This window comes from Capricornis sumatraensis, chromosome 13 (genome assembly GCF_032405125.1).
Source record: "Capricornis sumatraensis isolate serow.1 chromosome 13, serow.2, whole genome shotgun sequence".
In the NCBI taxonomy this organism is placed as follows: Eukaryota; Metazoa; Chordata; class Mammalia; order Artiodactyla; family Bovidae; genus Capricornis; species Capricornis sumatraensis.
The window spans coordinates 38085806-38101298 of NC_091081.1; the positions used below are offsets into that span (position 1 = coordinate 38085806).

General features: G+C 43.7%; 1 protein-coding gene across 2 annotated transcripts in view; it reads left to right on the forward strand.

The window, feature by feature from the left end:
• FAXC (failed axon connections homolog, metaxin like GST domain containing) overlaps window positions 1–15493 on the forward strand; it is a 74340-nt gene that overhangs the window by 4732 nt on the left and 54115 nt on the right. For both annotated transcript variants that reach the window (XM_068985378.1, XM_068985377.1), the window contains 2 exons: window positions 1363–1498; window positions 12945–13141. In XM_068985378.1, coding sequence (XP_068841479.1) covers window positions 1363–1498; window positions 12945–13141 — 333 coding nt within the window. The remainder of the gene's footprint in view (window positions 1–1362; window positions 1499–12944; window positions 13142–15493) is intronic.

Below are 15493 nucleotides of genomic sequence, written 5' to 3' on the forward strand. Positions count from 1 at the left end.
ATGTGTGGGATTAAACTGGGAACAATGTGAGAGAACCAGAGGCTCAGGGAATGCTAAGGGGGAAGAGTGAGGTTTATCTGACTCAGAAATGGTTGGGTAGAGTGAAACAGGGAGGTTGCAGAAGTTCCCGAATATGGTATATGAGCGGCGCCGTGTGGAATGAGATTTTGTTCCTTAAGGGGATAAGACCATATCTCTTTGAATGAGAATGAAGTCCACGGCTGGTTCAAAGTGTTTGGTAGCCACCAAAGGTTTACAGATATTGTCTTATTTAGTCCTCACGATAAAGGAGGCAGAATTGGTATGGTCCTCATTTTCCATCTGAGAGTGTAGACGAGGTCTCAGGTGACATAGCTAGCTGGTAGGAAGCAGGGCTTGCACTTGACCCCACGTGTCCAGAAGTAGAGTCCAGCATTCCTTCTACTACATGGCGGCTGTTGAAAAGCTGTGCCAAGGAAGTCCACATCACCCAGAGAAGTAGCCAAAGGAAAAGAGGTGTGTGGCTGAGAAAGAAGAAAGGGAAAAGGCAGAGGTTCGGGGGTATATGCTGTGTGGTGAAAGTGTGGAGCCTTGAAGGGAGAGAGGAGGAGAGAGCACCCAGAGGGTAGGTTCCTGGGCGCCACGGGTGAAAGGCCAGGGGAGGGCACTAATGGTTTGGAAGAGGGATCAGCAGAGTCGAGTCTCAGGTTCCCTGCAGACTTGAGTCGTGGCAGAGCAGATCTGCACTGTTCCTCTGAGGTCCTGTGGGTGAAGAGACTGCTTCAAGGAACAGACTCATAGTTGAGAACGTAGGTTCTGACTACACGGTTTAATCCAGGGTCTGCCATTTACTAGCAATGGGACTTTGGTAGGTTTATCTTCTGTGCCTCAGTTTCCACATCTACAAAACGTAGATAATAATAGTACCGACCTCATAAGGTTATTGTGAAGATTAGATGAGATAATCCCTGTGAAGCCCTTAGAACAATGCCTGATGCACAGTAAGCACAGAATACCTTTTTTAATCCATCCAGCTTGTCCCTGGCAGGTAGATGCAGCCCAGTGGAGAAGAGGTGGACCTATCCCAGAAAGTACACCTCCTGCCCATAGGTTGCAGGTGCTAGAGAGAGGGTGACATATAGTTACTCCCCTGAGCCTGTGCCGTGAGCCTGTGCCGTCATGGTAACAGCAGACTTTGTGAGGTTCTCTTGTGTTTTGACCAAGCTTTCCCCCTCAAAGTGCTTCTGAGTGAGATAAGGCCCTGTGACAAACACATGTATTTATTCCTGGAAGAGCTGCAGCCTAGCAGGGACCTCTGAGGAACTAAGGGAACCGCATGTATAACACACGGATTGTTCTTTTTTTCTGTTTTGGTTTTGACAGGAAACAGCAAGAGATTGACTCCAAAGATGCTATTATTTTGCATCAGTTTGCAAGACCTAACAATGGTGTCCCCAGTTTATCTCCTTTCTGTTTGAAAATGGAAACTTATTTAAGGATGGCTGACTTACCCTATCAGGTACTTGTGTGCAAATATGTTTTATCCTCGTGGCAGCAGTATTGGCTGGCAAGGCAAGGTGGTGGGTGATGGTGGGGAGGGGAAGTACTTACTCTCACAGTGGGGGAAGGGTTCCCTCTTGGTGCCAGAGGAAGTGGGTATGAAAGCAGCGGTGCCCAGTTCTTAGTAGATGCTCAGGAACCTTAGTTCCAGTCTTTTGATTTTTATATCCAGTTTAATGAGTGATCTCATTAAATCAAGAAGAGTCTGGATTTTTCATAGGTTTCAGGCAGGGACCATGTTATTTTTCTCCTGACAAAAGAGTATTCTTTGGTTAATAGTGTGGATAGGCCTTCTGGGCAGCTATAAATAAAGGTGAGCCTGACATGGTTCTTTCCTTTAGGTTTCTATTTATTGGAAAAATTGTATTTATTTCTCATGAATCTTGGGGGCAGAGGATCCAGCAGGCCACCAAGGAAATATTTGTAGATTTTGTGAGATTTCCCCCCAGAACTTTTCGCATTCTGTTTGGGTGACTGTCAGCGAAACACTTGCTCATTTCAGCCTTCGAGAGGAAACTGAAGAATGAATGCATTGAAAATATACATTTTTTTCTGAGTAAGGCTGGCACTGTCTCACAAATTTGACAGTTTGTGTTTTCATTGTTGTTCAGTCATATTTTTTAAAAAATTTCCCTTATGTTTTTCTTTTTCACTTAATTTCTAGCCATAGGCATTAAAAAAAAACAAGCTTTGATTTTGTTATGTTTTTTAATTTTATGGTCAAAGCAGGTAGTCTTTGTGATATTAATTCCTTGGAATTAACTGACACTTTAGCTTAGTATATGGCTACTTGTTATAAATGTTGAGAATAAAGACATTCTCTGAGAGTAGAGCTCTTTTTATATACTTCTCTGAGCATGTTTAGTATATCATTTAGAACTGTTATATCTGTTTATTTTTTGTCTGCCTCCTCTAGCAGTTTCTGGAAGGACTGAGTTAAAATAGTCAAGTATATGTTTTGATTTGTCTCTTTCTTGTCATTCTGTCTATTCCACCTTTAGATAAGAGTATGTATATATTCAAGGTTATATTGTTTAGGGCCATATGATATGAAAGATTACATCTTTTACTGTTTTATTTCTTTTTCTGGTATATAGCACCCATCTCTGTGCCTTATGAATTTTTTAACCTTGAATTATGTATTATCAGATATTCAGATTGAATCTCCAGCTTATTTGCCTGGAATATCTTTCTTCATCCTCTTTCTCTATTTTTTTTTTTTTTTTGTATTTGTCTCTTGTAGGCAATGTATTAGTTATAACCAATTGGAGAGTCCTTAATTGGTGAGTTTAATCCATTTTTACTTGTAATGATTATTTTATTAGGACATATTTCTAACATCTTATTTAATATTTTTCTCCTCCCTCTACTTTTTTTTTCATTTCCTGCTGTCTAATAGATAAATTTTTTTCTTGTCATTTAAAATAAATCCTATTTTTGTTCTTATGGCAGTTGCTCTTAAGATCCAAATTCGTGTTTATTTATCCCTACTCACTTCTTATACATGTCAGAATCTGTGTTTGCCTTCTAATGATACAAGTCTGTTAGTAGGTTCATGTTAGTCTTGGGTTTCTTTCTTTTCAGGCTCATTCCAGGTGTGTTGCTATTACCTCATGTGTTAATTATGGAATTCTGGAAATCCTTTCTCTTTTTATAGTCCTTTTTTTGGCTAAGAAAACTTACCAAGTTATTTGACTAGCCTTATTTCCCATATGTCTTATCCTACAAGATTTATTTATGTTTTTCTATAAGTACTTCTTTGATGAATATTTTGAGTGAACCTTTATCGGGCAAACCTTCAGTGGATTTGCATGCCCCAGAACATCTTTATTATGCTGCACTTTTGATACGTCTTTGTCCAAAGTTTTTTTCCTTCGGTGCCTTAAAAATATTACTCCATTGTCTTTTTGCATTAATGTTGCTGCTGATAAGTCTGATGTTCATCTGGTTCTTTTTCTTTCTCTTTGGAAGTTTTTAGAATTTGCATTTATGCTCGACTCTTTTTTTTTTTTAATATCTATTTATTTGGTTGCACCATGTCTTAATTGTGGCAGACGAGATCTTTTAGTTGAGGCATGTGGGATCTAGTTCCCCGACCAGTGATTGAATCCCAGCCACCTGCATTGGGAACATGGAGTCTTAGCCACTGGACCATCAGGGAAATCCTTAATCTCAACATTCTTAACTATCATCATACTCTGACTTGGTGTGGATTTTTATGTATTTTTTTGGTCCTTTATAAATGCTTTTCATCTGAAGTCTTTAATCTCTTTTTAATTCTGAGAAACTATCTATGTTCTTCACATATTTCTTTTTCTTTTTTATTTGTTTGTTTCCCCTTCTTCTTTCCTGTTCCTGATTATCCTGGAATCTGGATCCTGGAATCTTGGCTTTTATTTTCTGTTTCTCTGAACCTATCCTTTATCCTTTAATCTTTTCCTCTTCCTCCTTGGAGAATTCACTTCTCTGAGCTTCCATTGCATCCCTCTGTTCTCTTCTTGTAACCATCGTACTATTTATCTCATCTATTGTGTTCAACTTTGCATTTTTCTCCTTACTATTTCCCCTTGGTTTGTATTACAATCCCTTCCTTTATCCCTTGGAGGATATTTGTTATGCTCATTAATTAGATTAAATTGGTATTTCCCAATCATTCTGCCTTACATTGCATATATTCAGTGCGCTACCCTTCTCTTAGTTACTGTGCCCTTAGATGTCGAGTTAATTTGGTTTGCGATCTGCTCTTTCCAGGGATGTTAGCTTCTCTGCCCAGGACTTTGTACTGGGAAAGGTCTAAAGCTTAAGATGCAGGCTGTGTGCCTCTGAAGGAATTTAAGTAAAGTAGGGAGGTGAGCCCCAGGCATCCCCACACCACTGTGATTCCTCCAGTTTGCTGCATTTCCTCAGATGATCAAGGTTCCACTTTAAGCTCTTACATAGTAGCAGCATTGGGAGGGGTGGTCTTCTTAGCAGGAAGCAGAGCAGCTGGGAGGTTAGAGAGGGAAGTCCCTCACCTAGCCAAGCTTTTGGTTGCCCTGCTAATGATATTATCCCTCCAAGTCCTACCTCCCAGTGGCCTGTGCTTTCTGAGCTGGTTTCTCTACAGAGAAGGCATGTGGGGTGGCAGGGTGTGGCACTGATCTTCCTAAGGCAGGGCTGGGAGAGTTGAATGACATGCTCAGTTTGGTCACTGGTCCTCTGGGAATATGACACTGAACCTGGATTTCAGGCTGGGAGATCTGGGAGAGCAGAAGATGCTGGAAAAGACTGAAGGCAGGAGGAGAAGGGGACGACAGAGGATGAGATGGTTGGATGGCATTACCAAGTCGATGAGTTTGAGCAAGCTCTGGGAGTTGGTGATGGACAGGGAAGCCTGGCATGCTGCGGTCCATGGGGTCGCAGAGTCGGACACGACTGAGCAACTGAACTGAAGGTGATCCAGGTCTTAGACTCACAGAGGGTCTTTGTGAGTGGAACTGGAATGCAAGGGGTGAGTCTGGACAGAGAGGCAGGGAGATTATTCAGGATTTTGGAAGCCAGCAATGGAGGAGAAAATAGCAAAAGACTCCACAAGGCTTGAATCATTGTTCAATTGGGTTTGAAAGACCCTTGTTCAGCTCGGTGTGGACAGTCAGTGCTTGAAGGTGTGTGTCACTGAGGGACTCACATTGGAGGGAGAGACTGCTCCCCAGCGGCCGTTTAGCTGTGACCGCTTGCCACTGGTCCCACATCACTGCCCACCACATCACTGCGTTTAGCTGTGACCGCTTGCCACTGGTCCCACATCACTGCCCACCACATCACTGCGTTTAGCTGTGACCGCTTGCCACTGGTCCCTCATCACTGCCCGCCACATCACTGTGTTTAGCTGTGACCGCTTGCCACTGGTCCCTCATCACTGCCCGCCACATCACTGCGTTTAGCTGTGACCGCTTGCCACTGGTCCCTCATCACTGCCCGCCACATCACTGCGTTTAGCTGTGACCGCTTGCCACTGGTCCCTCATCACTGCCCACCACATCACTGCGTTTAGCTGTGACCGCTTGCCACTGGTCCCTCATCACTGCCCGCCACATCACTGCGTTTAGCTGTGACCACTTCTGGCCTGAGGGTCTGAACCTGAGTTTTCTGCTCTGTGGCCTCTCCTGGCTTTCTAGATTTCCTGTGCCCCCCATCCTTGATGAAGTCATCCCGTGGGCAGTGGTGTGGCAGCTGCCATGCTGTGTTACCTTTTCCTTCCCTGGTGGCTCAGACAGTAAAGAATCTGCCTGCGATGCAGGAGACCTGGGTTTGATCCCTGGGTCGGGAAGATCTCTTGGAGAAGGGAATGGCAACCCACTCCAGTATTCTTCCCTGGAGAATCCCATGGACAGAGGAGCCTGGTGGGCTACAGTCTATGGGATCACAAAGTGTTGGACACTAATACTTTTCTTTTAAAAGAAAGAATGTAGATGATACCATCTAAAAAAAAAATTTATTTTTGCATGCACTGGGTCTTCACTGCTGTACATGGGTTTTCTCTTGTTGTGGCTCCTGGGCTCTAGGGAGCAGGCTCAGGAGCTGTGGGGCGTGGGCTTCGTTGCTTCATGGCATGTGGGATCTTCCTGGATCAAATCTGTGTCCCTTGCATTGGCAGGAAGATTCTTAACCACTGGACCACCAGGGAAGCCCTGCCCTTTCCTTACTTGCCTTCAAGCCGTCAAGCTCTAAGTGCTCTGCTGCTGCTAAGTCGCTTCGGTTGTGTCCGACTGTGTGTGACCCCATAGATGGCAGCCCACCAGGCTCCCCCGTCCTTGGAATTCTCCAGGCGAGAACACTGGATGGGTTGCCATTTCCTTCTCCAATGCATGAAAGTGAAAGTGAAGTCGCTCAGTCGTGTCTGACTCTGTGTGACCCCATGGACTGTAGCCCACCAGGCTCCCCCATCCCTGGGATTTTCCAGGCGAGAGTACTGGAGTGGGGTGCCATTGCCTTCTCTGTCTAAGTGCTCTAGCAGCAGCCTAACCCCCTCTGGTCGTGTTTCAGGCTTCTGCTTTTCGTTAGTATAGCTGGAGCAGCTGGACACATGCCTCGCTCTGAAGCCTAGAGAAACCTTCAAGAGGGGGACTGCTTACCCCTTCTAAAATTATTATTTCCTGTTAAGTTATATTTTTTATGAAAGGAGTGATATTGGAGTGTTTCTTCTGTGAGGTCTCTATGGAAAATAGATGAAGTGGGTGTTCATTGGGGTAGGTAACAGGAAGATGGTTTTATGATTTAGAAAGGGATGCTCTGATCCCGTCTCAGGGGTGAGGGTGGGGATCCTTTGAGACCTTGTGCGTCCTCAATGAGGGTTTGTGTTGTTGCTGGTGATGCCTGGGAAGTACTATTTGGGCTCTCTGCTTGGAGGATCAGTAGAGAGGTATTTTGTCATCAACCCAGGGAGCACTACCCTCTGCCCCTTCTTTGCCCTGTGCCTTTTAAAAAAAGATTAAAATGTCATGTTCCTAAGAGCATGACTTTATATTTGAAGCTTTTTTTATTTTTTAATCAAAATGAGACAGGGATAAATATTTGATGACCATTAGTAGGAACTCACAAGGGTTTTCTTAAAAAGCCTGATGTATTAGTTGCAGTTGTTAGCTTTTTAAAATAAGAATATAAATATTGGCAGATGAACTTTTAAAACTTCATTTTGTTATAATTATAGATTCATAGGAAGTTACCAAAAAGATGTAAGGAGGTCCTGCTGCTGCTGCTGCTAAGTCGCTTCAGTCGTGTCCAACTCTGTGCAACCCCATAGATGGCAGCCTACCAGGCTCCCCCGTCCTTGGGATTCTCCAGGCAAGAACACTGGAGTGGGTTGCCATTTCCTTCTCCAATGCATGAAAGTGAAAAGTGAAAATGAAGTTGCTCCTGCAGATATGGTTTTTTTTTTCCCAAAATGAAAACAGTTTACCATTTGTTTTTCTGATTACATTTGGAGGATATGGCCCTTATAGGAATTTTAACAATTTCAGCAAAGTGTCAGTGGAAAATGAAAATCGATGATATCTTACTAGCTGGAGATTGTCATCACAAATACTTCTGAGCATCTTTCCATACTTGTTTTTAGACATACATACGTAAAGGGCTGGAGAAAGTGAAGGTACCCCAATCCAGTACTCTTGCCTGGAAAATCCCATGGATGGAGGAGCCTGGTAGGCCTGCAGTCCATGCGGTTGCTAAGAGTCGGACACGACTGAGCGACTTCACTTTCACTTTTCACTTTCATGCACTGGAGAAGGAAATGGCAACGCACTCCAGTGTTCTTGCCTGGAGAATCCCAGGGATGGGGGAGCCTGGTGGGCTGCCGTCTATGGGGTCGCACAGAGTCGGACACAACTGAAGCGACTTAGCAGCAGCACATAAAGGGCTTCCCTAGTGGCTCAGATGGTAAAGAATCTGCCTGCAATGAGGGAGACCTGAGTTTGATCTCTCGGTCGGGAAGAGCCCCTGGAGAAGGGAATCACTGCCCACTTCAGTATTCTGGCTGGAGAATCCCATGGACAGAAGAGCCTGGTGGGCTACAGTCCACAGGGTCACAAAGAGTTGGACACGACTGAGTGACTTTCACATAAAGATACCTGCATCATTTGCTGTAACTGATTGTATAAGAAGCATGTATTTCACACAATCATTCTTTTTAAATCTGAGAAAGAAAAGAGAAGGAAATGGCTCTTTTTGAAACTCTCTGCTCTGGTTCTTAGCCCTAACTTCTGATGTTCTATTTGTTTGCTGTTTTTGTTTGTACACCACCCTCCTGCCCTATACCACCCCACTATCTTTTTGTTTTGGAAATTTTCAGAGCTACAGACAAGTTAAAATAATAGTATGTGAATATCCATATGCCCTTCCCCTAGACTCACCAATTGTTAACATGTTGCCTTCTTTCCCTTACTTCTTTTTATGTATACCTTTATGAAAAAAATTTTTAATGCAACATTTGAACATAAGGTGTAAGAATCTCAACACTTCACCCCTCCAAACTTTAGGGTACACCTTCAAAACAGAAGGACATTCTTCTACAAAACTATAGTGTGCAGTTATAAAGGGAAGTACTCAGATTTTTCCTTTCCGTGTAGGGGAAACCAGTCCCTCCCTACTGTGTGTTTCTCCCCATGAGTCTCCTTTGCGACTCACATGAAACACTTCATTTCTGACACTTCTGGTCAAACATGAGGCCCACAGCAGTCAGTCCTCTCTGACACCAGCTGGACATTGTTATTCAGTCACTCAGTCGTGTCTGACTCTTTGCAACTTTGCGACCCCATGGACTGCAACATGCGACGCTTCCCTGTCCATCACCATCTTCTGGAGCTTGCTCAAACTCATGCCCATTGAGTTGGTGATGCCATCCAACTGTCTCATCCTCTGTCGACCCTGCCTTCAGCTGGACAACCTACACTTTAGTTCAGTCCTGACGCTACCCAGAGGCAGCATCAGATTCCCTGGGTGAAGTCCCACAAGACTGCCCCTGCTTTAGATGCAAGTTGCAAGCCCAGATTGTCACCTGTGCTTCTGACCAACCAACTGTAGATCAGAGGTTCTAATGACCCCTCCTTAGGTTTGATTACTAGGCTAGAGCAGCCCACAGGACTCAGGGAAGCACTTACGTTTACCAGCTTACTGAAGTATTTGATAAAGGATACAGATGAATAGCTAAATGAAGAGGGACGTGTGGGAGGGTCCTGAGTAGGAACTCTGTTCTTGCCTATTTGGGAGTTTCACCCTCCCAGTGTGGATGTGTTCACTGGCCTGGAGGCTCTTCAAGCCCCATACTTAGGGGATTTTGTGGAGGCTTCCTCAAGTAGTGTGCGCATGTGTGCTAAGTCATTTCAGTCATGTCTGACTTTGTGACCCTGTGGCCCGTATGACCCTATGACCCTGTGGCCCATAGCCCACCAGGCTCCTCTGTCCATGGGATTCTCCAGGCAAGAATACTGGAGTGGGTTGCCATGCCCTCCTCCAGGGGATCATTCTGACCCAGGATTGAACCCGCATCTCTTAACATCTCCTGCATTGGCAGGTGGGTTCTTTATCACTAGTGCCACCTGGGAAGTCCTCCTCAAGTATTTGTGACCAGTTAATAACTCCATGTCCAACCCCTCTCTGCTCTCTGGAGGATGGGGGAGGAGGTTGAAAATGCTAAGCTTCTAACTGTGACTTGGTCTTTCTGGTGACCAGTTTATCCAGGAGCCCACTCAGAGTCACCTCCTCAGAACAAAGGTTTTCCTCATGCTCTGAACACTTAGGAATTTATAAGGATTTTAGGAGCTCTGTGCTGGGAACCAAGGGCAGAGACTAATGCATTTATTTCTTATTCACAATAATGGATGCATGAATTTTTTTTCAACGTGTTATATAATCCACAAAAGGTGCTCAAATTTAGCTCAAATTTACCCAGTGGGGGACCTTTCAAGATGGTTCCAGAGGTGCTGTGAATGTAATGGATATAAATTTAACTGAAAAGTTGGGGGCACTGTGGCCAGTGTAGCACGTCAAAGTTCCAAGATTGGGATTTCTCTGAAGGTTGCAAGTTATCCATTTTGAAATGGGGATGGTGATGTTAATACTTCTGATAAAGGCACTCTGTCAAACACATTGTGTGCATTTTCTCATTTAATTTTAGCTGCTGCTATTATCCTAATGGGCTTCCCAGGTGGCACTAGTGTTAAAGAACCTGCCTACTAATGCAGGAGACATAAGAGACATGGGTCAATTCCTGGGTTGGGAAGATTCCCCTGGAGGAGGGCATGGCAACCCACTGTAGTATTCTTGCCTGGAGAATCCCATGGACAGAGGAGCCTGGTGAGCTACAGTCCATAGGGTCACAAAGAGACGGACACTACTGACGTGATTTAGTGTGGCATAGCATATTATCCCAATTATATATAGATGAATCCAAGGGGATTAAGAGAGACCAGGGAGGTCCAAGGTCACACAAATGAGGACTGAATGAGGGCACCAGAGTTTTAAACCCAAAGCCTATGCCTTTCACTGCTGTGCTAATAATGTAGCGTAAGTGTAGATGCATTAATCTCATCTAGGGCAGACTTGCAGGGGGAAACATCAGCTTTGCAAAGATAAAGAGGATTTACCTCTTCATCATTCTTCTGAAAATTACTTTCAGAAACTATTGTTGGTGGGCCAGTCAGACTCCAGTTCAGTTCAATCGCTCAGTCGTGTCCGACTCTTTGCAACCCCATGAATTGCAGTACTCCAGGCCTCCCTGTCCATCACCAACTCCCGGAGTTCACTCAGACTCACGTCTATCGAGTTGGTGATGCCATCCAGCCATCTCATCCTCTGTCGTCCCCTTCTCCTCCTTCCCCCAATCCCTCCCAGCATCAGAGTCTTTTCCAATGAGTCAACTCTTTGCATGAGGTGGCCAAAGTATTGGAGTTTCAGCTTCAGTGTCAGTCCTTCCAGTGAACACCCAGGACTGGTCTCCTTTAGGATGGACTGGTTGGATCTCCTTGCAGTCCAAGGGACTCTCAAGAGTCTTCTCCAACATCACAGTTCAAAAGCATCAATTCTTAGACTGCAGTTGACTAAATAAAATTAGACCAGGTGTTCTTTAATATGTTTAAGGAAGTTAAAGAATATTAAGTATTATTTAAAAATTATATAGATTTATTTTAAAAGGAATATAACATTCAGAAAAATTGAAATTCATGGAAAAAAGATTACTGTCATCTCACAGTTAGTTTTGCCGGTTACTTTTGTGTTTCTTTTTAAAAATATTTTTTGAATTCATCTAATCTTTAGATATTTTCATAGTATCTCTAAAATGTTGTCTCCTGCTTCCTGGAGTAGGAAGTGGCAACGCGATTCAGTATTCTTGCTGGAAAATTCCATGGACAGAGAAGCCTGGTGGGCTGCAGTCCATGTGGTCACAAAGAGTCAGACACAGACTGAGCAAGTGAACGCACATGCACACGCACACACACACCCCCCGCCATGAGAAAGCATATGTACAAGTCTTTGCATGGACATATGCTTTCTTTTCTCTTAGGTAAACACCTAGGAGTGAAATGATTGGATTGAGTGACCGGTTGTACTTAACCTTTTAAGAAATTAACAAATGGTTTCAAAATGGTTGTGCTGTTTTACATTCCCGTCAGCAGTGTCTGAGAGTTCAGTTTCCTGCACAGGAACTAACATTTGGCTACTAGTCTATAGTATCCAAACTATTGACTTGTCTGAAGTATGAGAAGTTTGTAATACTCTGATTAAGCTGTGTAGACCACCCCAAACTGGATTCAGATTTAAAAATCAACTTTGAGATTCACATAGTCCAAATTTATTGAGAAAAGCAATTGAATAAATACAATCATTATCACAGAATCCGCTCCAGCAGTGTAGTTAAGATCTTTTTATACAGGGATTGGAAGATGTTACCCTGTCATTCTCAATGCTTATAAAGTCTTTGACTCCACCCCCACCTCCCACCAACCCTGTTTTGGGATCAGAATCTCCCCTGAGACACCACAGACTTCTAGTGTGGGTATGAATCAAAGGGAGGTTGTCAAATGTACAGATTTCTGGCCACCTTTCCATGGATTCTAACTCAGTGATCTGGGTGTGGGCCTAGGAATCTGCATTTCCTTAGGCACTGGAATTGAGTCTGTTGGGCACACTTTGTTATATCCCACTGTTGTAATTTCTGGGACCACTTGTTTGCAATATAGTGGTATTATGATAAGCATTTTCAAGTGTAAGGTACTGTTCCAAGTGAAGTTTCTGATCAGCAGCCCAATCAGTATATGCCTCCTTATGGTTTATTTTCAGTTTCTGTGTTTTTGGATTGTTCATACATTATAATTAGACTGACTCTGACCAGGATGAAGATCATTTCAGCTCTCACCTTCCTTTCTGCTTTTTTTTAAAAAAAAAAAACAAAAAAAAACACAACAACAAACAAACCAGTAAGCCAGAACAGTAAGGGCTTCCCTGGTGGCTCAGATGGTAAAGAATCTGCCTGCAATGTGGGAGACCTGGGCTCAATCCCTGGGTTGGGAAGATCTCCTGAAGAAGGGCATGGCAACCCACTTCAGTATTCTGGCCTGGAGAATCACCAGGGACAGAGGACCCGCAGGCTACATTCCATAGGGTCGCAAAGAGTCGGACACAACTGAACGACTAAGCACACACAAGCCAGAACCCATGATAAAATGCACGGGAGTAAAGTAATATTTTCATGTGAGATAAACCTTTTTTTCCCCAGATTAACTGTTTATCCCCTTAAGAGTTTTTATGCTGATTCCATTCACTTGAATAGTGCAGTCACTATCAAATATACTGTTGGGATGTTTGTTTCTGTTAACCATACAGTGAAGTTTAAATAAAACTTTGCTTTTCTCTCTACAATTTACTCTGCTTAGAATTATTTTGGTGGAAAACTCTCTGCTCAAGGGAAAATGCCTTGGATTGAATATAATCATGAAAAAGTTTCCGGGACAGAATTCATAATTGACTTTCTGGAAGAGAAACTTGGAGTGAATTTAAACAAAAACCTTGGTCCTCATGAAAGAGCCATCTCCAGGGCAGTGACTAAGATGGTGGAGGAGCATTTCTACTGGTGAGTGCCCCCAGGGGCCTGGGTGGGTGTCCAGGGCACGTCCCCATCATGCGAAGCAAGCCAGTTGTTTCACGTTTCAGCTCCCCCTACCCCACTGCTGCGCCTTTCCCAAAGTGTTCTGCGTTCTGACCGACTTAGGGGTCAAAACTGTGACTGTTAAGTCTCTAGGTATCTAGAGCAGAATTGACGTTTTCTGCTGAGGCCCAGGTAGTACATATGTTAGGCTATTTGAACTACATTTGTCTGTGGCAACTACTTAATTCTGCGGTGTTAGCGCAAAAAGCCATAGATGATACACACATGAATAAGCATCGCTGTGTTTAAATAAAACAACAAAAGCACTGACATTTAATTTCATTTAATATAAAATACTGTTCTTTTGATTTTTGTCCCCCTCAACCATTTACAAATATGAAAACTTCTTAGCCCATGGGCTATATAGCTCCTTACCCACAATTTAGGTCACTGAAATGAGGGCGATAGACTGGACTTTTTACAAATACAAACTGCTGAGTTAATGTTTCATCAGATACTCAGAGGAGGGAACAGAACACTAAGGCAGATAGAAGTCTCAGGTGAAATAAATTATGCAAGCTTTGGCAGAGTATTGTCAGTTTTCCCTGTATGACAAGAACTTCTCAATGATCCAGAAGTAAAGCTTACTACTGTTTTCTGAGTACCTTTGCCTTGATTGGCTTACTCCTAGCTTGTACTTTGTCCTGATTGGCTGACTCGTAGCTTGTATTTTGCCCTGATTGGCTGACTTTCAGCCCATATTTCCTGAGTTTGAAGCATTGCAGACCCCGTGTGGGTTAGGTGCCCCTGTTTTGCAGGTGGTATGCTCCTGTGACATTGCGTGAGTTAGGCAGACTTGGTTTTTCTTGCTTTACAATTTCACTGAAATGTGGGTTTTTTTTTTTCCATTTCTCTTCTAGAGTTTTAGCCTTTCTGTACACTCCAATAGGTAATAAATATTTTTTCCCTGATTTCTGCACTTCATCTTGTTCTAAAGATTTAATAAAGAATTGCTGAGTCCACTTTTTGGGGCATTAATTGTTACTACTAGGTCATTGCTCACTGAATAGCTTTCACCTCTTCCACTGAGAGTTACACTCAATGTGGGGTTGACTGGAGAAAGTTCTTTGCCTTCACATTCCTATTTCATACATTCAGCTCTTTCTAAATGGAAAACTTGTCTTTTGAATTTTGTGACCTTCTCCTTTTTTTCCTTTTCTTTTTCTGCTTTCAGTTCTTGCCCACTTTATTCCAGGACTGACCTGAAGCATCACTTTCTTCCCTTTCTCACTGCAGAGGTGAAGGTGTTGGGAGGAAGGAGGGAGTCAGGCAGAGTGGAGGCAGGGCTGCAGATCAGTGTGGGAATGGTCACAGGCTCAGTGTGGTCTGTTCCTTATAAAACTTATGGAGAACTGCTGGCCCTGCCCTCTCAAAGAGTGCAGGGCTTGCAGGGTGGAACAAAATGCATGAGTGCAGGTGACACGCTTAGCCTCAGGGAAAAGCCCTTGGGGGACAAAGTCTTCTCACTTGCTCGCCCGGGGTTGCAGGTCCTGCTCCACAGTGATCAGGAAAATGAAGAACCAGTGTAGGGCCACCCAGGCTGTCTGTACTTTCCCCTGCTGAGCCACCACCGGCCCCCACGAGTGCTACTTCATTTGATGGATGGGCCATTAATATGGAAAGCTAGCACTTTTTCAGCTGCCTGAAAAGCTGAAAGCCTTACAGTTAAGTTGGTACTTTTGCAACACTCTTTGATTTCTGTGTGTGCTATGTGTGCGTGCAGAAAATGTATATTTGGCTTAGAAAGACTTTGATCCAGCAAGATTTCCAAGTACCAGCTGTCACTGCTTCTTGCTCTGGGTATTAGTGATGTGTTATATATCTTTACTTCCTGATAGAAGTTCATCTTCTGTCCTTCCCTTCTCTTCTTTTCCTACTGATGTGGTGAGGGGGCAGGGTGTGGTGGGGAGGGCTGGGAGGGAGCCTTAGGAGGTGGTACTCCACTGGGTGAGAATCTTAATTTTACAGATCACAAACCCCCAAGTGCTTGGGAAGTTGCAAATGTCATATGTAGATTCTTCTCTTTTTTAATTAAAAAGTAGTAATTTTAAATTAGTGCTTAAAATTTTTTTTTTAATTTTTGTGACTGTGCTGGGTCTTCGTTGCTGTGTGGGGTTTTCTCTAGTTGTGAGTAGGGGCTACTCTAGGTGCAGTGTGTGGGCTTCTCATTGTGGTGGCGTCTCTTGTTGCGGCACATGGGCTCTAGGTTGCAAGGGCTCAGTAGTTGCAGCATGAGGGCTCAGTAGTTGCAGCATGAGGGCTCCAGAGCACAGGCTC